This window comes from Lutjanus erythropterus, chromosome 7 (assembly GCF_056507025.1).
Source record: "Lutjanus erythropterus isolate fLutEry1 chromosome 7, fLutEry1.hap2, whole genome shotgun sequence".
Lineage (NCBI taxonomy): Eukaryota > Metazoa > Chordata > Actinopteri > Lutjaniformes > Lutjanidae > Lutjanus > Lutjanus erythropterus.
In genome coordinates this window covers 31,610,550-31,636,759 of record NC_139323.1, presented here as the reverse complement: position 1 = coordinate 31,636,759, position 26,210 = coordinate 31,610,550, and the positions used below count along the sequence as shown (strand labels likewise).

Sequence of the window (26,210 nt, the reverse complement as noted above, 5' to 3'; positions counted from 1 at the left end):
TGAGTTAGCACCCAAATTCATGCATGTATTTGCAAGTGGAGGGCTGGGTGGCAGCAAGAAAACAAGACTTCAGATAAGATAAATCTTAATTAATCTCTGCAGGGAAATTCAGGTGCCGTTATTGAAAAATTTAACCAGCAGGCAACTAATCAAAATAGCTAATTAGTGGTTGCCATTTAGAGTAAAATCTATCAGAAGAACCTCTCAAGAGAAGTTTGGTTTTGTGTCCACATGACACACAACATGCAAGTCATCTCAGGGCACTTTTCATATAGAACAGGTGTAGACTGTTTTCTTTATAGTATTATTTACAGAGGCCCACAGTGATGGACATAATCTCGCAGCTCAGCTGTAAGATTACAAGCTCCTCTAAAAACTTTGTAAAACTTTACATGCCATTGTGGCATCAAGCTGCAACAATGTGCTGTTTTTCTGCATTTATTTTGGCAATACAAGATATGTACCCAACATCAGCACAGACTGCACGTAAACCTACATCAAAATCACACCTGAGTACTGTATTTGAGTACTTGTGCACCTGAACCACGTCACGCTCACTTTGTCCTTTACTGGTTTATGCTTCACCTGGCTCCCTCCACCTGTCTGTCACCTGGTTCCTCCACCCCTTCTGTCCCCAGATTATTGAGCAGCTGGAGCTCTCCTTCCCTCTGCGGTGAGTCCCTTCACCTCTTCCTCAGTGTCCACTCCCTTGTCTCCACGTCCCCAACTCTTGACCTTCTACCTTTCTTGTCTCTCTTTGTTGTGGTTTTCAGATTTTGCCATTTTAGTGATACTTAGTTTTTTTCCTGACATACGTAGAGTAATATGATTAGTTGCTAGATAGACATTTGTTTAATGTATTTTATTTTCTTTCTGTTCAGTTGAACCTTTCTTTAACTTTCACTCCTCTGCTGTCTGACATCTTGAAAATCGTTGTGTTTGTAGGAATGTGGACAGACCGGAGCTCTGTCAGATCTCCCTCTACGACTTCCAGAAGTTTTTACAGATGGACCAGAAGGTACCGAGCACACGCGCCCTCCGCCCATCAGCACATCACAGACAGAACTGTTCTCTAAAAACTGCTTTCAGCTCACTTCTTTTCTCTGGCTCGTCTCAGGACTCCTGGGCGTCGGATCTGAGTCGTGTCAGAGAGTTCCTCATGGGGTACATGAGGGGCGGACCGCAGCCTGAGCCCATGCTACAACTGGACGAGGTGAAGCGAAGACACAAACCAGCACAAACACTGAAATAAACAGTGGAGATGTTTTCCTACCTTACATTCTGATCCCGCAACTTTGTGTTTCCAGTTCCTGACGTTCCTGTTCTCTAAAGAGAATTCGATATATGACCCCCGACTTTCAGCTGTTGTTTCTGATGACATGAAAAGGCCTCTGTCTCAGTACTGGATCTCCTCTTCACACAACACGTAGGTCTCAACATTTGTGTGGCAAATGTTTGCATCTTAGACCCCCATAAAGTCTCACTGGCCCTCATGTAAAGATTTTGTTTAAAAAATCTCCATGTTGTATAACAAGATCTTGTATTGAAAGGATGTTTAGGGAAATAATTATTGTTAGCTTCATTGCTAGCAATAAACCATTTTTCATATTTTAAAACTTTTTAATAGTGGAAGTTATCATGCAGCCCTTTACTGTCCATTATTTAACTGAATAAGACAGCAAATAATCACATTTCCACTGTGAATTTTCCTGAGTTATTCTGCTCTTTTGTACTTGTTCTTGTTGTTTCAGCTACCTGACAGGTGACCAGTTTTCCAGTGAATCATCTCTAGAAGCCTACGCCCGCTGCCTGAGGATGGGCTGCCGCTGCATTGAACGTGAGCCTCTCCAAAATTCAATTTTAACACACGTTTCACAACCAAATGAAACAGTGGCTTTCAGGAATCCACTGTGTCTGTTACTGTGAGGTTTATGACAGTTTGCTGTTTGAAACCGGTCGAGTTATGCCCGGGTAAAACATTTACAAAAGATTCAGCAGAGGTTCGTTTTTCTGTTTTTTTTTCTTCTGATCTTAGTGGACTGCTGGGATGGACCTGACGACCTGCCAATCATCTACCACGGCCACACTTTAACCTCCAAGATCAAATTCCTGGATGTGCTGCACACCATCAAAGAACACGCCTTCGTCACATCTGAGTGAGTGGATTAATGTTTGCGCTGTGAGCAAAACGTTGATAGGCAGTATTTGAATTAATAAAAAAAATTCTTAAATAAACATGCTTTTAAAGTAAACAAGGCTGTGACATACATAAATGAGTTAATAATAAATGTAAATACATTAATAAGCCAGTATAGTTCAATAAATAAATAAGTAGGTTTTTATTTAAAGAGGTTTTTCAAATGACTACTTTTATTTACTTCAGGGGACTTTTAATTTATAATGCAACATTTATTTGCTTGAGGGAACTTTTTTCTTAATTACACATTTCAGGGGACTTTCATTTCATAATGCCACATTTTTTGAAACAATTAAAACATGTTTGCTGAGTTTGGTTATGGTTTTCATGGTTCTGAGAAATGTTAATTGTTTCTTTTTTAGGTTAGGTCTGCCTGAGTTGCAAGTGCTGTTCTAACTTCATCAATGTAAATAATATATTGATATTCATGTTATCTGGATGGTTATTGACATTTAAACTGCACCGACGAGAAGCAACAATAACTTTTCCATCATCGTTGATGTTGTCTGGAAATGGAACAACTTTTAAAACACCAGATTAGTTCAGTTCACCCACCTGCTGTGGTGTTTGTGCAGGTATCCTGTGATCTTGTCCATCGAGGACCACTGCAGCGTGGTCCAGCAGAGGAACATGGCCACACACTTTAAGAAGGTGTTTGGAGATCTGCTGCTCACCAAGCCTGTCGACAACAACGCAGAAGAGCTCCCCTCACCCCACCAGCTCCGCAGGAAGATCCTCATCAAGGTACAAACACACACCTACAAAACTGCACCCTTCAAAGTAAGCAGTATAAGGGACACATCATTGTGTAGCCTCGCAGTATTAGGGGCACTTTGCCTCTCAATGTCCCTGAGAAAGACCCTTGACCTCCATTAAAACTTTGCGAATTAGAAACAGTTGGTCTGAACGGCTGTTATCTTTTTCCCCAACACAGTAAAATGCTCCCACATTTGATTGTCTTTGTCACATTGTCATGTTTTACCACTTGTGTCACAGCACAAGAAACTGGTAGAGGGCACGCTTTATGAAGAGGTGTCCTCAGCCAGCTACTCTGAAAGCGACATCAGCAACTCTCTGAAGAACGGCATCCTGTACCTCGAGGACCCCATCGACCACGTACGTGTGTCTGAGCGCTCGATATGAGTGATTATACATTAAACGCACAGTCAGTGTGCTGTATCATGTTACTGAGATGTGTTTTTGTGTTATTTACAGACATGGACTCCACACTATTTTGTCCTGACCAGTAACAAGATTTACTACTCCGAGGAGACGTCTCACTACCAGACAGCTGATGAAGAGGAGGACGATGACGGAAAAGAGGTAGGGAGATGATGATGATGATGGGGACTGAAGTTGATGTCGCCGATGCTGTCAAAATAAAAACGAATCAGGTTAAGTTTCCTGTAATCCATCAGGAGTGTAACAACAACGAGCAGCACTGTGCGGAGCGCTGGTTCCACGGGAAGCTGGGTGGAGGTCGAGATGGTCGACAGGTGGCCGAGAAGCTCCTGCAGGAGTACTGCGAGGGCGGGGCCAAAGACGGCACCTTCCTGGTCCGGGAGAGTGAGACGTTTGTTGGTGACTACACCCTCTCGTTCTGGTCAGTAACATCAACAGAGGAGAGAAAGGAGAGAAGTTGACAGAAAAATGTTATCATACCTGCAAATATAAACTAGGGTTGTTCTGATGCCAAGGAAATCACTTAAAACAGAAGTACAGTAGCTTTTTTCAAATAAATCGGGAAATTTTTATTGCAGTTTAGATGAAATCTGAGCAAAAGTTTGAAGTAGCTGTTGTCTACAGCCTGAGTTTTATGACTGATTAGTAGAGATTAAACTTTCTCCTGCTCCAGGCGCTCAGGTCGAGTTCAGCACTGCAGGATCCATTCACGTCAGGAGTCTGGCTCCACCCGCTTCTACCTGACTGACAACCTGGTGTTTGACAGCCTGTATCGACTCATCTGCCACTACAGAGACACGCCTCTGCGCTGCAACGAGTTCGAGATGAGGCTGGGCAGCCCTGTACCTCAGCCTAACGCACACGAGAGCAGAGAGTGAGTGATCAACGTCTGCAAAGATGTCATGGGTCATACTTTCTCTTTCTCAGTGAAGGATAAATCAGTAAGTAAAAATTAAATGGATGACATTAGTTTGTCTGTTTTCCAGGTGGTACCACTCCAGTCTGTCCCGTGTTCAGGCTGAACACATGCTGATGCGTGTTCCCAGAGACGGAGCTTTCTTAGTGCGAAAACGCAGCGAACACAACTCCTACGCCATCTCCTTCAGGTAGGAAAATCCAATCAAAAATGACAAACGTACAAAGTTAAATCTTTCTTTTTGTGGCTGATCGTCCTTCTCTGTCTGTGTCCACCGGCCTGCAGGGCAGAGGGGAAGATCAAACACTGTCGCATCCAACAGGAGGGTCGTCTCTTCATGTTGGGCAGTTCAGCTGAGTTCGAGAGTCTAGTCGACCTTGTGAGCTACTACGAGAAACATCCACTGTACCGCAAGATGAGGCTCCGCTACCCCATCAATGAGGACACTCTGGACCGGATGGGCACCACGGTTAGTCAGATACAGCTGAAAGGAAAATATCAGGGTTATTACATGTTTTACTCCATTTAATAAGAATCACAATTACAAGTTTACACTACTGCTGTCAGCCAAATTCCAATGTCCTTTCCCCTGCCATGTCTCACATAATTTATTATTATTGCAGCCAGGTGCAAGTGTGCATGCATGGATTACCAACAGACCTAGGGCTTGTCTGCAGCTAATCTTCAATACAACTGGACCCATTAACCCAAAATGTCTTTGTGCTGTGGTCTGTGGATTATTGTAACCAGGTCTTGATTTCTGGAAAGAGACATTGCTTTTAAGTTTCTCCAGATGTATCTGTTGAATACTTTGACACACCACAAGCTGAGTGCCATTTCCCAGACCCTCCAGGATTTTGTAGGCCCTTTTTTTGTTTTGTTGTGAACTAAAATGCCTGATTTCATGGCAGAATTTCTCAAAAAAAAAAAAAAAAAAAAAAAAAAAAACTGCAAAAGAAAGCTGCGGGTGGTAGTTGCTGGAACCTGCTGGAAGCTACGATGATTGGTCAAATTTGTGGAAAAGTTGTGGTGATTAGACAAAATTGCAAGGTAGTGCAGAATTCACGAGAATTAACTGTTGCAGTCAACTTCCTGGAGGAACTTTCCATTATACTGGAGATAATTTGGAGACAAAGAAAATTGGAGACATAACTACGGCTGCCATCTCCAAAACTCTGCAACTCACATCAAAACAAACACTATCTATATTAATAAATAGCACTGAACTGTCCCTTTAATAGCAACGGTAATTGCAGAGGTAACTGTTACTTGTTTTTTTATTTCTCAGGAGCTGGACTATGGTGCATTATACGAGGTCCGCACGCCTCATTTCTATGTAGAGGCCAATAAGATGCCCACTGCACGGGTAAGTGAGACTACTTGTACTATGGACTTCTAATTTAGTAGGTGTATGATTATTGAATGATTATCACAGCAGAATCAATTACTCTCAATGCTAATGTAGATGCACTTTATCAACAGAAAAAGAAGTATGCAACCTGTAGCAGTAAAAATACAAAGATAATAAAATTACTAAAACTGAAGAGGAGAGTTGAGTTTTGAAAAACTTTCAACCTTTTGGGAGATATGAGAGATGTTTGTGCTTTCAGATTAGTTACAGGAAGAAAAAAAACAAGACAATAAATTAGGAAAGACATGCTGATGGAGAAAAGGAAAAGGACAAGAAACAAATAGTAGTGACATATGAAGATTTGGGAAAAAAGCCACTATGAATAGGATTATGAGCTTCCACTCTTTAGCAGACCCCAGTGGTCATATTTAAAAATACATGTGGCAAACGGCACCTGAAAAAGGCTGATGGTGTTTCTTGCTGCTGTGTGTTTCAGTGTACAGTCAAAGCTCTGTACGACTATCGAGCTCAGAGGGAAGACGAGCTTTGTTTCCCCAAACAGGCACTCATCGTCAACGTGGATAAACAGGAGGGCGGCTGGTGAGTGAATCTCCGTGTACATGTGACTTCCTGCGTGTCTGTTACACCCCATGTAGAGCAGCTTGTCGTGAACCTGCGTGCCATCTTTAGGTGGCGAGGTGACTACGGAGGAAAGAAACAGCTGTGGTTTCCTGCAAACTACGTGGAGGAGGTTCCCAGCTCTCCCACCAGAGAGCTGGACGAAGCGGTGAGTTCTGATTCTTACACTGACCCAACTGTCCAATGACCAACTTGTTTTTCCAATCATAATCAATCATTCTGTCGTCTCAGTCCACAGAGAACAGTCCTCTTGGAACTTTCCTCAAAGGCTTCATTGATGTTCCCACCTGTCATGTAGGTGAGTCCCATAAACAAACCTGATCCTGAAGCAAACAGTGGTGATGACTTTCATTTAGTTATATCAGGTGACTGGGGAGGGACTAATTAGATTTGATCATGTTTGACAAGTGTGACTGGCAGATGACAGATCAGCCAACCAATTTAAATTTTGCAGTTTAAGTCAGACCAGGGCTGGGTATCAGTAGGCGGTTCAATACCTTTAAGTAATTGACAGAAATAACCCAATACCAAGTAGTATCAAAACTTTTCTAGTTAAACAATACCTACATTGATCCTTTTTTGTACCCAGACCTTGAAAAAAACAAAGATTTGGTTTTGCTCACAACTGTTCTTCAATTTAACGATGTGATTGGCCCACTACTGCAGCAGCTACAACCCATACAGTTGAGCGATATGCCACCTGAAATCATACCACATTGAGTACTCTATTAATACTGATATCACTTTAAGAGTGTTGTTATTGGCACTTGCATTGTAGTTTAATAAACAATATCCCACCAAGAATTGAACATCATGTAAAAGCAAACAATACAACAATTTCATGGAAACGAATTACACAATTTGGGTGCATTTTTGCGTTTGCTACACAGCATTTCCATATTAAATTGTCAAAGTGGATAAGTACCATTTCACGTTTAGCCAGCCACCGCAATTTTCCACATAATTAACTTTTACAACCAAAGCTTGAAAACACAAACATACTAGTGAATCCATTTTACACACTCGACCAGATTGGTCTTAAAACAATCACATTTTCCGCTCTAACTCACAACTTAACTCTGTGGATTTTATTAGTGTAACACAAAGGTTTTAAAAGTCCACTATTCTGGGCCACAGTGATATTTAAAATCTGTAAGTAAACATGAGCCATTTCCATTTATGAACTCCAAACAACGTCCTGAATCAGGTCGGGAAATTACCCCTTAAAAAAGGAAGCTGTTTGCGTCAGACATGTTCTCATGTGTTGGAAATGAGGGCTGTACAATAATTACAATATTTACAAGTATATGTATATATTATACTGTTTATCCACATGTAATATCCAAATCGCAGAACCAGAACCATTGCATTTTTTTGAAAAAGAAAACTTGTGTGAGAAAACAGCATAATAATGAAGTACAGTAGTGCTCCATAGATAGCGAGGCCTAAAAATCTTTTTCTTCAGATGTTAAAAAAATATATTTGCATTCCCACTAATCAAATCACGTCAAATTTCAGTCAAAGTAACTGCAATCTAACTTTTTTGACTATGTCCTGCTGCCCCTCAAATTGTCAAAAAGCAGCATAATTCTCACATGAACCTCTCCATTTATCCATCTGTCCAGTGGTTCACAAAGATGGGAAGAACTCGCGGCCCTACGTGTGCACGATCCACTCCCAGCACCTGTCATCTCACCCTGTTCAGTCTCTGGATGTGGCAGCCGACAGTCTGGAGGACTTAACCAGCTGGGTCAGCAAGATCAGAGAGGCTACGCAGAACGCTGATGCTCGGGTCAGTACGACACAATTGTCTTCTCCGTCTCAAGTGAAGCTAAATGAATATTGGGTACAAGTTTTCTGATAGCAACACTACAGCAGCACATAAATGTGTACATGAATGTGAACTTTTTCCCCCTTCTGTGACCGTATTGCTGCTCAACAGTATGGTTGTCTTATCTCCATGGTAACAGATGCAGGAGGAGAAGCAAATGGAGAGAAGGAAGAAGATCGCGGTGGAGCTGTCTGAGCTTGTGGTCTACTGCAGACCTGTCCCCTTCAACGAGGACAGTAAGGATTCCAACTGCTCTCTTCTTCTCTTGCCTCATTTTTAAACCGTTTCAGTGCATAATTTTTGGATTTGTGTGATTTGTTGCTGCTTCCAGAGATCGGGACGGAGAGGGCGTGTTACCGGGACATGTCCTCCTTCCCAGAGACAAAGGCAGAGAAGTTTGCGACTCGCGGCAGAGGGAAACGCTTCCTGCAGTACAACCGCCGTCAGCTGTCCAGAGTGTATCCACGCGGACAGAGGCTGGACTCGTCCAACTACGACCCGCTTCCCATGTGGCTCTGTGGCTCCCAGCTGGTCGCGCTCAATTTCCAGACCCCAGGTCAGAACATATAGCAGCAGTCACCTACACGAAAAAAGTAAAAATAAAAGACAGTTGAGTGTATATGTTTAGTTAGTTCAGCAGGTACATTTTCTTAAAATATAATAAGTAATTTTTCTGTTAACAATTGGAAGACTTAAAGTTTCACCTAAAATTAGAGCTGCAACAATTAACTGATTATTAAATTAACTGCCAACTATTTTGAAAAACAAAATAGTTAAGCACTAAGTTCCGCTGTAAACATTTCTTTTTATTATAGGTTACAAGTAGCATCTAAAAGCATCTTTAGTTTTGGTCTTACTCATGAAAAACGTGTATTGAATAATTATGACTGTGTGTGTGTGTGTAGACAAACCCATGCAGCTGAACCAGGCCTTGTTCATGCTCGGAGGCGGCAGTGGCTACGTTCCTCAGCCTGACATCATGAGGGACGACGCCTTTGACCCTTTTGACAAGGACACCTTACACGTGGAGCCAATCACCATCCAATTACAGGTCAGCTCAGGTTGCGTGTAAAAATAAATTAAACACCTTAGCCTGGATTGAATTAATATTTAGATTTGTTACATTTTCAGTGTTGGACGTGCTTCTCACATTCTTCCCCTCTTCCTGTTTCAGGTGCTTGGAGCCCGTCATCTGCCTAAAAACGGCCGCAGCATCGTCTGTCCCTTTGTGGAGGTGGAGATCTGTGGAGCTGATTATGACAGCTGCAAGTGCAAGACAGACGTCGTAGGTAAGAAATAGCCTTGATTTACATTCACGTCACAATTTGTGCACTGAGTGTTGAGTTTTCATTGGCTGTGTACTGACCTGTCTTTTCCTCCTGACCCTCCCAGCTGATAACGGTCTGAATCCTGTGTGGGTGCAGAAGCAGTTTGTGTTTGACATCCACAACCCCACCTTCTCCTTTCTGCGCTTCACTGTTTATGAGGAGGACATGTTCAGTGATCCAAACTTTCTTGCACAGGCGACCTACCCCGTCCGACTGCTGCGAACAGGTGAACATGGAACAACAAATGCTCATTTTTGACAATTCTGCCATTTATTTTAAATCCAAATTTCATTGTTAAGTATGAAAAACCCCAAGCTACAGCTGATATTGTAAATTCTTCCTGCTGATGTTTGACAAAAACAAGATAATCTGCTTATTTTCTATGTGTTGATTGGATTTTGTCTTGCGTGTCGTCAGGCTACAGGAGCGTCCCTCTGAAAAACAGCTACAGTGAAGAGCTGGAGTTGGCTTCACTTCTGGTCCATATAGAGATCGTCAATGCCAAGGTACACAGTTCCAGTGTCAATATTTTAATTTTAATTTTATTTTAATTACCATGTTGGTATTATTTAAATATATTAATTATAACTCATTTTATTAGTGTCTTGTTACAATTTTCTTGGATTCATAATTTGTGCAGCAGAATTTTGTTATTCAAATACACTATTACATCACTGTATCTATATAGCTTACTGTAGATTCACTGCTGCATGTGATTGGCTCATTTTTGGCAGTTTGTCATAAACTTCAAGGAGAGCTTGTTTTTCGTTGAGAGAAAAGCCAGATGCAAAAACGTAACTGCTAGTAAAAAAAACAACAAAAAAGATTCACTGCAGTTTTAGTGATTTTTTTTACATGTCAAAATGAAATTGTAATCACATAATCCACTTACAGACGCTTTTATCCAAAGCAACCCACAACCTACTACAACACAAGCAAGGATCTAAGCAGGAGAGAACAACATGAGTGGGTTCATAACGCAAAGTTTTAGTCAAATAGTATGTAGGTGCCTACAGGCAGTGCAAAAGCGAATGCATCCTGACAACAGCTTCAATCTGAATCAAACTCAGAATTACTTTAAACAGCATTTGCACAGGAATGATTCTGTCCCAAACTTGCTGATCCTTTTTGAGTATTTGACTGTAAGTGTGACGCTATAAGCTGTTTACACTATATATCACATGTGGCTTGGGAATGCCTTGAGATCCTTCAGGAAGAGCTGAATGTTGCGGGGGAAAAAGTCACCTTGACTATCTTTTTCAGAGTGCTGCCACCACAAAATCATCAACCAGCACCACTGTCACTCAACCTCTCACACACATTCATCCACAAGCTCCAACTTACACTTTCCTTGCTGTTCTTCATCCCTCTCTTTGGCTGGCTGCAGGAGGAAGACGATGAGAACCTATACATGTCCATCCAGCGGTTGCGGGATCGAACCAGTGAGCTGTCGAACCAGGTTTCCCTCCTGGAGAGGTCGGGGTCAGGGGACCTCAGCTACCAGCAGAGTCTGGAGGAGCTCCGAGCGGCTCAGGACCAGCTGAGTGAGCTGGTGGAGGCTCGAAACCGCAGGTGACTGATCGCACAGCACACACGCTGAGGAAGAAGATTTAGATTTTTTAGACTGACATTAAATAAAACAAACAAACAAAAAAAGGTATTTAATAATAACATTAAAAAATATACTTAAACCCATACCTTATTACCTTATTTGTTATTTTTGGTGGGCTGCAACTATTACTAAATATACATTTTCAGTTTCAGCAAATGTGAAAAAAATGTCCATCAAAAGTTCCCAGAGACGAAGGTGAAATCTTAAATCCTTTGTCCAAACAAAGCCTCACAACCCAAAGGTAGTTTTACTGAGTTTACTCTAATAAAAATAAAAAAATATTTCAATTTAAAAAGCTGGAACCAGTGAATATCTGCTATTTTTGCATAAGAATTACTTGATTTTCGAAATTGTTAGATTAATTTTATGTCAGTTGCTTCATAAACTAATTCTGTCAGCTCTCCCTTTTGATATTTTTGCATTAATAGTATTTTGTATATACTGTTTTTTGAAGCAGTTATTTTTCATTATGTACTTATTACAGGACAGTTACTTACAACTGTGACATCTGTAACTGGACTTGAATTCAACTGTATTTCTAAAATAAGAATTTTCTCATTTGTAGACCAACCAAAATAATATACGATAAATCTATCAATCCTAAAGGAAATTCGTGTTCCAGAGATTGCTCCAAAATTACAGCAACACAGTATAAATCATTTCAAATATAAAGTATAATATAAAAATAAAATGATGACATTGTTTGAAAGTACACACAAGCGTACAACAGAACCCTTGACATGCAAAATACTACATTTTTTTTTCTTTTTCTAGGCTGATTGAGAAGAAGAGGAGGGAGAAACTGAGGCAGCAGGTGGCAGCGAAGCGCAGCTAATGCTCCCGTCCACCAGAGAGCGCTGAAGTCCAACACAAACGGTGCCTGACACTGGCTGCCACCAGTGCTGTGCAGTGACAGCCTGAAGAGGACAACAGGCTCTCTACAGCGGCGACATGCAATCCATTTCTAAACTGGAAACAAAAACATGTTCCTCCTTCACAATAAAATGTGAGCTTTTATTGCACACTGTTGTACTAACAGCAGAGGAAAAAGTGACAAACAAGAAGCATCTCATGGACTGAAAAAAACTCACAAAACTAAGCTATAAAAACAATCATGGCTGAAGGCTGGAACACATTAAGAGCAGATTGGAGATGGGTTTCTTTTGATATTTAAAAAACAAACTTACAAAGAAAACAGACTTTCAAAAGTTTTCTAAATTTCACTACCATAATTAGGGTTGAAATGATAACTTGATTAAATAATTATCAAAATTGTTGCAGATTATTTTTTTGTTGATTGATTAATTGATCACTGAAGTAATTTTCACAAGTAAAAAAATATTTGCTGATTCCAGGTTTTCACACAACCTATTTAAGATGCCACTTTGAACTTAAAATAATAAGTGGCATTTTTCACTACTTTTCCAACATTTTATGGACCAAATAACTACTTGATCAATTGAGAAAATAATCCTTACAGTATAAATATTGATATTAAAATGCAATCTGTATGTGGATATGCTGATAAGGAAAAAAATGTGTTAATGTAAGGTGGAAATGCATTCTGATTGGATCTGCGTGCCCCTAGCTAGAGGTAGTCCGGCTTGCATTGTGTTTGGATCTTAGGCAGATGTAAATGCAATCCAGGCCAGCATCCATATGCAACGTGACACTGATAAAAGCATGTTCGGTCAAAATAAAGTATAGGTTGTTCAAATTAAGCAAACAAACAAGCGTCAAGGCTATAAGAGACACACCTCTGAGTATATGTCTGTTCTGTGCTATCAAAGGATATACAGACAGAAATGAGGAATCTGAGAACATTAAAAATACAAGGTGTAAACGCAAAAGGCAAGATTGGATCATTTTTTATCTAGCTAACATCTCTAGATACAGATCCCATTTTAATAATGAGATGCAATTGGGGTGTTGCAAATGTCAACTAATTATTGTGCTGGCTAACTGCCACCCCAACAAAAACTCTAAACAAAACAAAATATTAATGCTTTTGAACAGAATTAAGATTTCATGCAAAGAAATAAATCTCCTTGGACTGGCTGCTTTTTGATAACTTTAGAAACTGGAACTTTCTTTTAGTGTAGATGATCATATAACATGCCACAAAACTGAACTGAAAACAAGAGATGCCTATGGAAATAAAGTTTGAAGCCCATCAAGTTCACTCTTACTGTGTTTTGGTCTTCAGTAAGAAAAACAGGATATAAGGGAGAAGAAAACTCAGGTTACACAGGTGGATTGAATTAAAAAAAAATCTCAGATATGTGGATGGAAAAGGGAGCAGAGGGCACACGTAGCAAAAAGTGAATATCATGTATGTGCCTTTGATATTGCGATTTGTGGAGTATAATTACTCTAGTGTTTAACAAAGTAAAAGAAAACTGACTGCTTTCTCTACAACTGGAATAGTGGCCCTTTAAGGGAAAACTACTAACCAACTGGAGGAGGAATTCACTGGTTTGGCTCGGACCACTACTCATGAAATGGGTTCAAAAGGATTTAAAGACTGAAGTCTGTTCCTCCTAATCAAGACCAAGTCTTTTTTGGGTGATCACATGAACTCCTGTCACAGACGATCCTGTCCAACCTGGGAGAGCACAAACTGGATGAACAAATCCTCACCAAACCACACAGAGAAGTTTTTTTAGTACTTCTTCAAAGGGCTCTAAATACATCTATACTACCTTCAAAAGAGGCACGAGAACAGCGAGCAGGGGGGGGGGGAGAAAGAGGAACACCACATTCCTCGCAGTGCCCGCTGGATGTCACCTGCACAGGGGCTCAGGTGTGTTCGTCACAGCCGGACACACAAACACACACACACACGACAACAAGAACAACAAGGGCTATCACTGAAAACTAGCTAAGCACTCTTTTTACCTGCCGGTTCAGATTTCACGCCTCACATCTGAACCTCTCGACCAGGATCAGTACCCATCATCTGGCTCTAATCAACAGATGTGGCTCAACTGGTCCTGATCTGCCAAAAACAGCTTCAATTCGACCCACTGCATGGCTTCATATTTAATAATGCCCCTCCCTCCCACCTTCTGTAGCTACTTCACCTTCCCATCATCCTCCTGTCTAATTTCTCATTGTATATAACTTCTTTTATTTATCAGACAGGTGTAGGTCCTGTTTTATTAGATGAAAGAACATAATAGAAGAATGATAATGGACTTCAGATTGAAGAGACTGTAACTTTATGTAGAAATTAATATTGTGTACCTGGAGCTCCCTTTAAATGTCCCTGTAGACACAAACCTCTCTCTTTCTCCCTATGCTACAGTTGCACTGGGTAGGGACTTCTATGCAAAGGTCGTCTTCTCGGCCTATAGACATTGTGTATTAGGCGATTTGACTCGAGTTGTGTTTTCTCTCCGTATCTATGCTAACTGTCCAGTATTATTACTCTGCATTAAAAATCCTGTGCAAGTTTCCATTTAATAAAGCTCTTTCATGTACTCCTGTGTGTGCAGTCTTTTTGAAACACATGTAAGGCAAAAATAAAGCCCTATATTTAACAGAGAGACAAACAGCCATTTTACTAATTTTTTGTCTTAAGTGAGGCTATTTGAAGTGCAGTATTACAGCACATAAGAGCAACTGATGTTAATGGGATAGTTTGCTTTTTGTAGAGTGGTTTTGTAAGGTGCATATCCATAATGTATTACAGGAGTACCAGTGTAGTAGGCTAAGCACTGTACTGCTGTAGACAGTGAGAAACAAAACACAATAAGCCACCTATTATTATTAAGTATACACTGCATTTGAATATTTTCGCTGCTACACCTTGTTATCAGACAACTGTTTCTGATGTGAAACTGAAATTGTAATTAGAGCTTAGAGAATTAATGAAATGATTCATAAGTATCTTGAGATTAGTAAGTTGTTTTTTTTTTTAGAAAAAAAGTCAAAATTCTCCAATTCCAGCTTCTTAAATGTGAATATTTGCTGGTTCCTTTACTCCTTTATGACAATAAACTGAAAATCTTTGGGTTGTAGACAGAACAAGACATTTGAGGACATCACCTTGGGCTTTGAGAAACACTAATCAACATTTTTCACTATTTTTGAACATTTTATAGACCCAACAACTAATCGATTAATTGAAAGAATATTCAACAGATTAATCAACACAATGATCTGGTTATAATGCTTGTTAAACCGCTCTTTAAAACACCAAAGTCAGAAATAACAAAGTAACCAATCAAGGCAGCAGGACGAGCAACTCCCATATTCTGTAAGGTAACTGGAGTCTGGTGGTGAGGAGGGAGATTTTTAACTTACCGTATTTTCCGGACTATAAGTCGCACTTTTTTTCATAGTTTGGCTGGTCCTGCAACTTATACTCCGGAGCGACTTATAGCGCGAAAAATATGGTAAGTTTCCTGTCGGAAAAGGCTGTCTGTTGGCAAGGGAAAGGAAAGAAAACATTCTAAATATAGGACACACACATTTTAACTGATACAGATTTGTTTAGGGGAAAAAAATGTTATTGCTGTTTACACTTGTATTTTTTTTATTGAAATAATTTTAACAGCCAGAATTTATAATGGTTTGATTTAAATTTTATTTTGGGACGGTGGTGAAAAAAGTCAGGTTAGATCCCTGTAAGAACAAAAATGAAGGCACAAAGTCTGCAAAAAACAAAAATTTACCAAAATGAACTTGAGTTTGTTGCTCTGCTGGCCCTCTTTTAGTGATGTCCAAAGTCAAGATCATGTCTAAACATAGTGTTCCTTAGAACATGTTGTTCAAACAAAGTCAGAATTAGTAATTTTACTGCTAAATGTTTGCCTACTACTTCTTCTTGGCTGAGACACTTACACACACGCCCACACACGCAATCGAGCCAGTTTAATTATAAAACCACTATCAATATAATTGTCTACTTCCAAAAGAGGGAACTACATTGAAATCTCATTATACAACCCTGTTGTTAGTGGTAAATAATCACCTATTTCCTTATAAGGGTTTCAGAACCTACTGGTCTAAAGTCTTCATGTTGTGTTGGTGATGAACTGATGATGATTGTCTAAGTTACAAAAAACTAAAAACGAACAAATGCAGCTGCTGTCCATTAAAGATTAAAGGAGCAATATGCAGCAATTGCACATTCAAAATTTAAGTACAGCTGTCCAAATGGCGAGTTGGAGCAATAGACCATACTGTGTATTAAACAGGTTGAAGTCCGATTTAATGTACAATCTATGATTGAAGCACATTGTTTAGTCCAGTCCCCTCCTCCCCAGACTTGGGGAAGTTCAGACTGGCTGCAGGAACACTGCAAGATAAATGCAATATTGTAATTTGCCAAAATTGTATGTTAATGTACACTAATCAGCTGTTTATAATGCTGTCAATGTAAAGTTTAGACTGTTATCCTGAAAATAAAATCCCACTGCTCTTAAAATACACACTCTGGAGTTTGAGTTCAGTGACTGCCTGTCTGTCTCACTTCCTGCCAGATTTCATTAACATATTGCTCAATTTAACCATTAACAACATCTACAGCCTGTACGAGATTATTATTATTAGTTATTTATTATTATTAGTTACGACACATAAACGGACACTCATTCAGCAAGGATTCATCATTAATTTGAACTCTAATTAACATTAAAGGGCCAAACCGGCCCAGAATAGAAACTTCAAAGGGGGCCACTGTGACTTTAGCATTACTGTCAGAGAAGTGAGTATTTCAACATGTGTCCTGGATGTCTGATGACATCTGTGGTCATTTTAAGATTTATTATAGTAAATATATTATAATAATATTAATAATAATAAGAATAATATATCATAGAATGTGTTGAAAAGCTGTACAATAGCATAAAGCTAACATTTGACCTTTATTACAGTAAACTGCATTCAGTTGCTTTAGCAGGGAATGACTCTTATGGTCACTGTAATTTAAGTCCTACATCCTATTTCACCTCGGGCTTGAGCGACTGTCTACTAAGTATTCTAATAATGAGAAATGTACTGGACTCTGAACAAGCTAAATTGGTGAATTATATTAAATCCATACCCAGCACTGCACTGTTAGATGCAAGCTGATATGAATTCAGACATACAAGGGTTGCAGTTTGCTGAGGTGAAGCCTGCTTGTAGTGGCTTTAGTAAATTATTCACATCCAAGAACACATTAAGTTGAAACTTAACTTAAGATTTTGGCTTGTGTCAAAGAATACTTTGACAGTGGATAACTACATGACTTTAAGGATAGTTTAGATTTTTGAAGTGTGGTTGTATGAGGTACCTATGCATAAGCAGTATATTACCTACAGTGAATGGCAGTCAGTACGCCTCCAGTTTGCAGAAACAGCAGGAGTACCAGTACTCCTGCTGTTTCTGCAAACTGGAGGCGTACTGACTGACACCCAGTGGGTGTAGGAGGCTGAGCAATGTACTGATGTGGACAAGGTCCGCAGCAAAACCTGTTTAAGCCACTTAAAAAGATTTTTATCAGTTTAAGTGTACCATATCTATCTATTTTCTCTGGGTGTTGACATGTATATTTGCTGTTTTTTTTTTTACTATATATACATACATACCTATACATACTGTTCACATGAGCAACAAAACACACTACCCCACATGAAAATTAAATCTTTAACTTAATATAGCACATGCTATGTTTTCCTTTCCTTCCAAATGCCAAATCAATTTTTAAGTCTACAGCACCTGTGGTGACAACAATGTGAATCTATTCAAATTCATCTCTCGATAAACAGCCACTAAAGTCAGGCTCCTTGCCAAACTGTAAACATATACACACCTATCTACAAAACAATCAATGTCAAGAAAAGGGCAACGCAGGTCGTGGTAATGACGACAGGATTTAGTTATGACATGTAAAGTTCTTTAGTTCACCTGAAGCTCAAAGGGACACATTCAGTCTTATTCTACCTAACTAGGTCCAAATCCCAAGACAGTCAGTATACAATGACAATAAAGCCGAGAAAGCAGCAAATCCTCTCACTGGAGAATGATAAATTAATTTCTGATGATCTGCTAATCAATTGATTAACTAATGGCTGCAGCTCTAGTTAAGAACAAACTGGGTCTATACAAGCTCTATTTATGAGAGATTATAGCTCAACTGTCAACTACTTGGACAGACTTGTCACATAATTAATTAATAATCTGTGGCTTCCCAAGACATGTAAGAAGTCTTTAAACTGTCCTGTGTGTCTTGGCCGAGGTGATTTCAGGTACCTATCACAGACAGGAGCCCTACTTCTAAAGCTACTAACTAATTCAATTTAGGCTCTTATTCGCTAGTTTGTACATGTACTGGATACCTCTAGTATAGATGTAAGGTGACAGGGGAATGACAGATAAAATGAAATACATGTTAGTACTCACATGTCCACTGGGATGACACTTGAAGCATGAGCAATGGAAAGATGACGGGAATGGCCGAGGAGTGCAAGTGGGCTTCTGGCTGAAATCCAAAATGGCGGTCTACCAGGTGGGTCCGAGGAGAACTGTTCCTGAGCGGAAATGTCTCCATCCTCAGTCACTGCAAACGAAAAAACACAAACTTTAATGCCAATTTGTTCCGAGTTACCCTGTCTCTCAGCCAGCAACACTAACGGCAGCTTAAAGTGTTGCTATGAATTAAAACCAGGCTGCCAAGTTTCCAAATTAAGCGCTAACGTTATGCTAACGATACTAGCTTGCTGGCTAATCACGATTAGCATAAAAACGTCAATAAACTTCATAGATATGGCACAAAATTACCAACCCAAACACACGTTTTTTACCTTGGGTGGACAGTTTACGTCCTCAACCAGGTGGCACATCTCTATATTAACAGAAACTATGTACATATTAATTGACTTACTACAAATGAAAACAATGACGCTGTAGCCGCCTGCTACGTCCTGCCCTTTAATTACAACCCGCCCCACGACCTGCACACTGACAGGTGATTCAACCGGAGGTTAATGACAACCAACAAGCTGTACAGGAAATATCAACATTTTGACCTTACCAAAAGACTATGGAAAAACATGAAATTATTTTACAGAATGTTTTGTGGAAGTAACTAATTACAAATACTTAAGTATGCGTAAAAGTATTTTTTTGTTTTTCCCTTTTAATATTTACATCTATTAAAATCATCCTCTTATTGAAACAATTTTTTTTAGACTTTTAGATGACTTCAGAACTTATTCATTCTTATTTCTGTCTGAAAATGATATTTTATATTGGTCCTATCGCAGACACGACACATGGTGTTTAGAGCTAAATCAATAAATATCAGTATGAACACTATAACAATGCATCCAGTAGGTTTTTAAACCTCATATTATAGTAAAATCATCTTGCTTCTTCTCACAGAAAGTTTATTGTAGGTCATTTTATCTACAATCCACTTCAAGTTGGGTATGTTGTGTAAAACCTAATTTAAAAAATGAATTATTTGCAAATATTTTTTGACTTGTACTCAAACAATAAACTGTATTTTTTGCAAGAATTAAAAAAAAAAAAAACTGGGAAAGGGGTAACAAAAGGCCGTGAAAGTTGTGGATTGTTCAAAAAAACACCACACAGGTAAATTTGTAACAGGGGACAGCATCATGACTGGGCTCGTCAAAGCACTCAGTCGTTCACAAGCATATGGGGTGAAGTTTACCACTGTGTGTTAGAGCCCATGGCATCATGGGTAACTGTCACATCTGTGAAGGCCCCACTAATGCTGAAAGGTACATACAGGTTTTGGAGCGACATATGCTGCCATCCAGACAATGTCTTTTCAGAGACATCTCTGCTTATTTTAGCTTCAGGTAGTAGAATCACAGAGTTCAGGTGGTAAACTGACCTGCCTGCAGTCAGACCTGTCTCCCACTTAATATGTGTGGTGCACAAAAAACAACAACAGAGATCCTGGACTTTTGAGCAGCTGAAGTCATGTATCAAACAGAATAAGAAAAAAAAAATCTTTCAGAACTTAAACAAGTAGTGTCCTCAGTTCTGAAATGCTGCCTGAGTGTTGTTACAAGAAAAGGTGATGTATCACAGTGGTAAACACGATCCTGTCACAACTATATTGTGATATGTTAAAGGCATCAAATTTAGAATGAGTGTATATTAAAAAAAAAGTAAATTCAGGATTCTGTACAAATACACTTTGAAAAGTTTGAGAAAATCTTTGCATTCTGTGTTGATTTATTTTACACAAGGTCACAATTTCTTTGGAATTGGGGTTATAATTTCAGTAGTTTTTATTTAAAAAAATGAGCATTGTATTTAAAAATTTCAAGGTTTGCTGATGGAACACAAAAATATCTTTTCATCAGAGCCATTCTGTATTGTGTCACATCTGACAAACAATAATGTGCCACAGTGAAGGAGTATTCGACACCTTCACTCTGTCTCTGGAAGAATGAGACTTCGCTGAAGAGTTTTCACTTGTACAAAGTTCACCTTCGAGGTCAGGAATTCATACTGAGGCGCAGAACAAAATAACTATGAAGGATTACTTATAAAACAGAGAAACAGGTCATACTGACAACCCGTAAGTGATACACTAGTTAGCCATTACTGTACCGCTCTCTTGCGCATATATTTTAAGAAGCGTTTTGCAGGTTCCTCACAGTTTGAATCTTTTACTCTTTCTCTGACCAAGCTCCTGAGATTGTTGTCGGTAGTTGCTAGTAAATAGCTTGGAAAGGCAAGTAAATCCATTTCAGAACAGAGACGATGACTTCCTTGCAACATGTGAATCCCAGAGTGAGGGGGATCAGAGTCATGCCACAAAGTGGACTGCAGCATCTGGCTGAACGCATCACACAACAGATCGCGCTGGTAAGTGTGAAACTACAAACATGAAGACAGACTATCATCACTCAGTCTGGGCCAATCAAAATTTAGTCAAATGGCTTAGTCACCTACTGCAACAAAACAGTGGAAATGTCAGAAGGTGTATTACTTTTAATAAGTTTAAAACTACTATTAAAAATGTTGAAAAGACAAACAATCATGTTGTCATTAAGGTGTAGTTTTGCCTCTCTGAATGTATATTGGTCTGTAATAGGTATGCAAGCTATAATAACTTTTTCTATTTATATACATCAGTTTTTTTTTAAAGTTTTTTCCCCCATTAGACTTATTAGACACAAAAAATTGCAAAATAGAGTCCAGATTGAAAAACACAGAAGCTGCTTTTATTTTATTGTGTTTTTTGTTGTTTTTGAAACTCATTTTTATGCTTTTCTTTGCCTTTTCTTTGCCCCTGTGTTTGAAAATTGCTATATAAATAAAGCTGCGTTGCCTTGCCCTCAACATCTTAACCATCTTAAAGAAAGTAAATGTTTTTGTTGTTTTTGCCTACAATCCAGACCAGATGTGATCCTCTCCTGCATTATATGTGCTCTCCTGCAGGGGGTGCAGAAACCCTTCAAAGCAGTGATTGATGTCAGCTCAGGTGATCCTCACAAAGCAGGACTGAAGCCAGTCTCATTTGTTCGCCAGGTTTGTTTTGTCAGTGCTACCTATGATACATTTAAACAGTTATATAAGTATTATTCTTGTCTATATTCTTCTAAATCTGCCCTGTTTTGTCAGGTCTTGGCAGTATGTTTGTACCCTCAGCTGCTGGAAGACAAAAATCTTCCTCTGGATGTCAGGCAGAGGGCCCAGAGGCTCCTGGAGGCGTGTGAAGGAGGAAGTGTGGGTGAGAACTGGACATCTTGTCTGGACAGAGTGGTATTCTGATAAATGAATGAACAGACACAGCTTATCCCATGATTGATCCACAGGTTCCTATACGAACTCCAGTGGCATACCTCATGTCAAAGAAAGCATCGCTGAGTTCATCACGAGACGAGATGCTGGAGTGCCCTCGTTCGCCAAAGACATCTGTATTTGTACTGGTTCTCAACACGCCCTTATGGTATAAACAAACATTATTACTGCATCATCACAATTCTGTTATATGGCTTTGTTAAGTACTCAATTCTGATTGGTCAATTACAGCACTTCTAAGGTCTGTTATTTCTGTATAGCAGATGGTCGTTATGTATAACAGACTGTTGCTATGGATGCAGTTCTGATCCTAGATTATGGAGGAACAATAAAATTCTTGTATCACAAAAATTATTTTAGAATTAATATTTTGTGTCACATTTATGTGTGCCAAATATTTTCCTTGGTAAGTAACCATGTAATAAGCGGGTTAATGTACAGTGAGCAGGTCCCTGCATCATCCTGTTGGGGTTTTATTTCACAATAAATGACCTGCTCACTTTAGATGATCCCTTATGAATTAGTCTTTAAAGCACAGAATGTGACATCATGGATCTCGCCAAATGAAGATGCATTTAGTTTTCTATATTGATCTCTTGTGTGAAGGTTGCTATGAAGCTGCTGGCCAACAAGGAGGGGGAGACTCAGACAGGTGTGTTGACTCCGATGCCCTGCCCACACACTCTGCCGCAGCTGCTGGATGAGGCCGGCGTGATGCTGGTCCCCTACCAGCTGATGGAGGACAGAGGTTGGGCTTTAGATCTGGATGAGCTGCACCGAGCTCTGAAGACCACTAGGGGGCGCTGCAAGCCCAAAGCCATTTACATCAGTAACCCAGGAAACCCCACAGGTAAACGACAGCACCAACAACAGCTGCATTAAAGACACCTGTTTAAACTTGCTTGCTGTCATCACCGTTTGTCTGCTGCTGTTTGTCCTCGCAGGTCATGTGCAGGACAGGAAATCTATAGAGGAAGTGATTCAGTTTGCGGCAGATGAAAGACTCCTCCTGCTGGTTGATGAGGTGATCACAAACTGTATCTTCAGGGTGGGTTTTGATTCAGTAACTGGCAGCATTTTGCTCATTTCCTTTCCTCTGCACTCCAGGTGTTCCAGGACAGAGTGCACGGACAGGGCCGAGACTTTATTTCCTATAAGAAAGTGCTGTTTGAGATGGACAAAGCTTACTCAGAGACAGTGGAGTTGATGTCCTTCCACTCTCTGTCCAGCTCCTGCATAGGAGAGTGAGTTTTGTCACTTATATTGTCAGCAGCATTTTGTGTGCTTGCAGATGTGAATCTCTATCATATCTCTATTGTGTGTTTGCTGACAGCATCATATGGAACCATAGAAGACTGTCTTAATATTTCCACCTAAATGTGAATATATAAAGACAAAGAAGAAAATATAAAAGAATATAAGCATATAAGCATTTTTATTTATTTTATGTTATTTGTTCTTTTTTGCATATGAACTATGTTTAAAAAAGATGTTTATTTTTATTCATTGTCATTTTACTGTCATTTCTTTATTTTCATTGCTTTATTTTTCTTCCTATTTTTTCTTATGCTTTTGCTTGAATGAACACATGAGTCCTGCGTTGATTGACAGCTTAGCCTTGCAAGAAACAAAAAAGAAAAAGGGAAAAAAATGGGAAAGAAAAAGCACTGAAATATAGAGTTTAAAATAGGCAGCTATAAAAAACTATAAAACTATAAAAACTATAAACTATAAAACTATAAAAAAAACTATAAAACTATAAAAAAATGATGAGTATGAGTATGATTCTTTTATTTTTTTTCAGCATATTTCTCTGTATATTTCTACATTTGTCATTCTATTATAGATTTATTCTTTTTTATGGCACTCATATATTAAATTATTATAAAGAATTATATACATGTGTATATATTATGTTTAGAATTTTAATAATTAGAATAATAGTTATTGATAATATCAGCCTTGAACGCCAAACAGAAGTCAGACGTCTTCTCAGCTGCACCACTGGATCAACGACAACCATGAAACTATGGATGCAGATGTGACTTAATACTGAATAAACAAGCAAATTCTGTACGTTCTGTGTCTCCTGTGTCCCAGGTGTGGTCTGAGGACAGGATACATGGAGTTGGTCAACGTCGACCCAGGAGTGATGCATATTGTCGATGAGCTGATGGGTCATGCTATCACTACTCCAGTCACTGGACAGCTGGCTCTGGATCTCATGGTCAATCCACCGCAACCTGGAGACGCTTCCTATGACACGTACACGCAGGTGACACATCTGCAGGGCCTCTTGTGGATCACAAATGATTTTTAAAGAGTCCTGCATCAAGATATCTGACAGTGACACTATATTACAGCCCCCTGACTGTTCTGTGTTGTATTCTCCATTTTCTTTTTCGAAGGAGACTCTCTTCATTCAGACCGTTTTGGTCCAGAATGCTCAGCGGGCTCAGGAGTTCCTGAATGATCTTCCAGGGATAACCTGTCAGCCAGTGATGGCAGGAATCTACCTTTATCCCCGCCTACATTTACCTCCTGACATTATAGAAGAGGCCAAGGTGGGAAAATGTGACTTGTCCTTGAAGCAAAATGTCTTGTTACATCCTTTACATTGCTGTTCGTCTTGTTAAGCCATTTTTGTCTTTGTGACTTTTTTTAGTCTTTTTGCGTCATTTTTTTTGTCTTGTTACATCTTTTACATTTTGTTGCATCTTTTGTACCTTGTCATGTTTTTTTATGTTGTTTTTTGTCTTGTTACATCTTTTTCATGTTACATAATTTCTTATCTTATTGTGTAGTTTTTTTGGTCTTTCATTTTATCCCTTCTTTTATGTCCTTTTTGTCGTTACATCTTTTACATCTTTTTTATATTGTTACATCTTATTGTGCAGCGTATTTGTTACTTCCCACCTTTGTTCTGCTGTAATCTGGATGCCATCTGTCTCCTGTGTCACGTCACATCTCTGTTTATAGATACTGGAGGTGGAGGCAGATGTTCTGTACTGTCAGAGGTTATTGGTGGAAGAAGGCGTGTTTGTAGGAGCAGGATGTGAGGATGGTAAAACAACTGGCAAACACAATCTGAGGTGAGAGACATGGAGTTTGTCTCATTAGCCGGGTATGTTCTACCTTCTCAGAAAGTGACCGTATCATGTGATTTCTCTCTCAAAGGTTATGCGTCCTTGTTCCTCCGGACACCCTGGAGGAGGTCCTGGCTCGCCTCGGTTCCTTTCACCGTCGCCTCTTGTCGGGCTCTTCCTCACCCCGGCGAAAAACTGAAGCATTAAGCGAAATACTGTGACCCAACATGAGGAAGGACAGATCCTCAACTCAAGTTTAAATCTTAAATGTGTACTAAGGAACACTGAAATCCCTAAGCTACATGTCCTTTTAACAAGCTGTTTTTTTCCGAAATAATTTTATCAAACGGTTTAAAATCATTTATAATCACCCTCAAGCTGCTGTTAGAACGAATGACTATGACTAATTTTAACAGATTCTTATGTTCAACTAAACAAAAGAAAATCAACAAAAAGAATTTCCTCTGTAAGGGGCCTTCACAAGATAAGATTTTTTTCCCGGACTCACCCTGACTGTTCACATTTTGCCAGGCATTATGTTTACTTGCAAGGTCGTAGTCTGTTTTTAATGTATCTTATGTGTTATAGAGTTTGGGAAACTCTGAAACACTTTTCTTTGGTCGTGTCTGGAAGGGAACCTTCGCGAGATCTTCCGCGGGTCTGGGATTCCCTTCAAGACTTGACCATCAGTCACTGTCTGCTCTGCTTGTGTCACATCAACACATCTGCCTGCGTTGTGACATTCAGCTGTTATCTCACCGGTTGTGCTTTAATAGGCAGCGGCAAAGGAGGTCAAAGTCCAAATAATTTGAACTTTGGGCGCAGCAGTCAGTGCCACGCCGAAGGTAGCGGTGCTGCTTGGTTGGATGATGGCACTCTCTCCCTAGGAAGACAATGGGACAGCCAGTGCAAAGCCTTTCTACCGCTGATCATGTGCTGGGGGCCTTGACTGTTTACACAAGAATGTCTCAATCTGACTATAGAGGAAGAAAACTCTCTGTAAGGATGTATGACTGTCCTTCAGTTTTCTCAAGAACCAATCATTCGATCAACTTCAGACTTGGCGAGTGTGAAGGATAAGGACCCAAGGGAAGCAGCGTTGAATTTGGTACAATTTGGCCAGATGGTGGCTCTATAACAACAAACTTTACAGTTTGGGCTATAACCCTAAGTCTCAGAAGTAAAATTCTGATATGCCCGTTCATATTTAGATGGATTTTCCGTTACTTTATCGTTTTTTTTCACTATTCTTCTAGCTAATTTTAGACAGTTGTCACCAGGTTTGGAAC

The 26,210-nt window shown here is 39.5% G+C and overlaps 1 protein-coding gene and 1 pseudogene across 2 annotated transcripts in view; both read left to right on the top strand.

Moving 5' to 3' along the window:
* The window catches only part of LOC146324249 (1-phosphatidylinositol 4,5-bisphosphate phosphodiesterase gamma-1-like), a 34,018-nt gene extending 21,948 nt beyond the window's left edge, over positions 1-12,070 (top strand). Inside the window, exons 7-32 of the mRNA XM_084723556.1 lie at positions 639-673; positions 946-1,018; positions 1,118-1,213; positions 1,308-1,426; positions 1,752-1,837; positions 2,036-2,156; positions 2,773-2,941; positions 3,194-3,313; positions 3,413-3,520; positions 3,616-3,800; positions 4,053-4,253; positions 4,366-4,485; positions 4,581-4,764; positions 5,584-5,661; positions 6,143-6,246; positions 6,337-6,433; positions 6,517-6,583; positions 7,911-8,077; positions 8,256-8,352; positions 8,448-8,672; positions 9,022-9,167; positions 9,291-9,405; positions 9,509-9,670; positions 9,862-9,950; positions 10,832-11,016; positions 11,831-12,070. Of these exons, the coding sequence (XP_084579682.1) occupies positions 639-673; positions 946-1,018; positions 1,118-1,213; positions 1,308-1,426; positions 1,752-1,837; positions 2,036-2,156; positions 2,773-2,941; positions 3,194-3,313; positions 3,413-3,520; positions 3,616-3,800; positions 4,053-4,253; positions 4,366-4,485; positions 4,581-4,764; positions 5,584-5,661; positions 6,143-6,246; positions 6,337-6,433; positions 6,517-6,583; positions 7,911-8,077; positions 8,256-8,352; positions 8,448-8,672; positions 9,022-9,167; positions 9,291-9,405; positions 9,509-9,670; positions 9,862-9,950; positions 10,832-11,016; positions 11,831-11,891 (3,210 nt within the window). The 3' untranslated portion in view covers positions 11,892-12,070. The remainder of the gene's footprint in view (positions 1-638; positions 674-945; positions 1,019-1,117; positions 1,214-1,307; positions 1,427-1,751; positions 1,838-2,035; positions 2,157-2,772; positions 2,942-3,193; positions 3,314-3,412; positions 3,521-3,615; positions 3,801-4,052; positions 4,254-4,365; positions 4,486-4,580; positions 4,765-5,583; positions 5,662-6,142; positions 6,247-6,336; positions 6,434-6,516; positions 6,584-7,910; positions 8,078-8,255; positions 8,353-8,447; positions 8,673-9,021; positions 9,168-9,290; positions 9,406-9,508; positions 9,671-9,861; positions 9,951-10,831; positions 11,017-11,830) is intronic.
* Positions 12,071-20,718: 8,648 nt separating this feature from the next.
* LOC146324248 (alanine aminotransferase 2-like) lies at positions 20,719-25,411 on the top strand (annotated as a pseudogene). Its single transcript, XR_014771188.1, has 11 exons — positions 20,719-20,896; positions 21,473-21,562; positions 21,656-21,764; positions 21,850-21,983; positions 22,442-22,685; positions 22,780-22,859; positions 22,943-23,079; positions 23,936-24,110; positions 24,244-24,399; positions 24,815-24,927; positions 25,013-25,411. The product of XR_014771188.1 is annotated as an alanine aminotransferase 2-like (transcript).
* Positions 25,412-26,210: the final 799 nt, after the last annotated feature.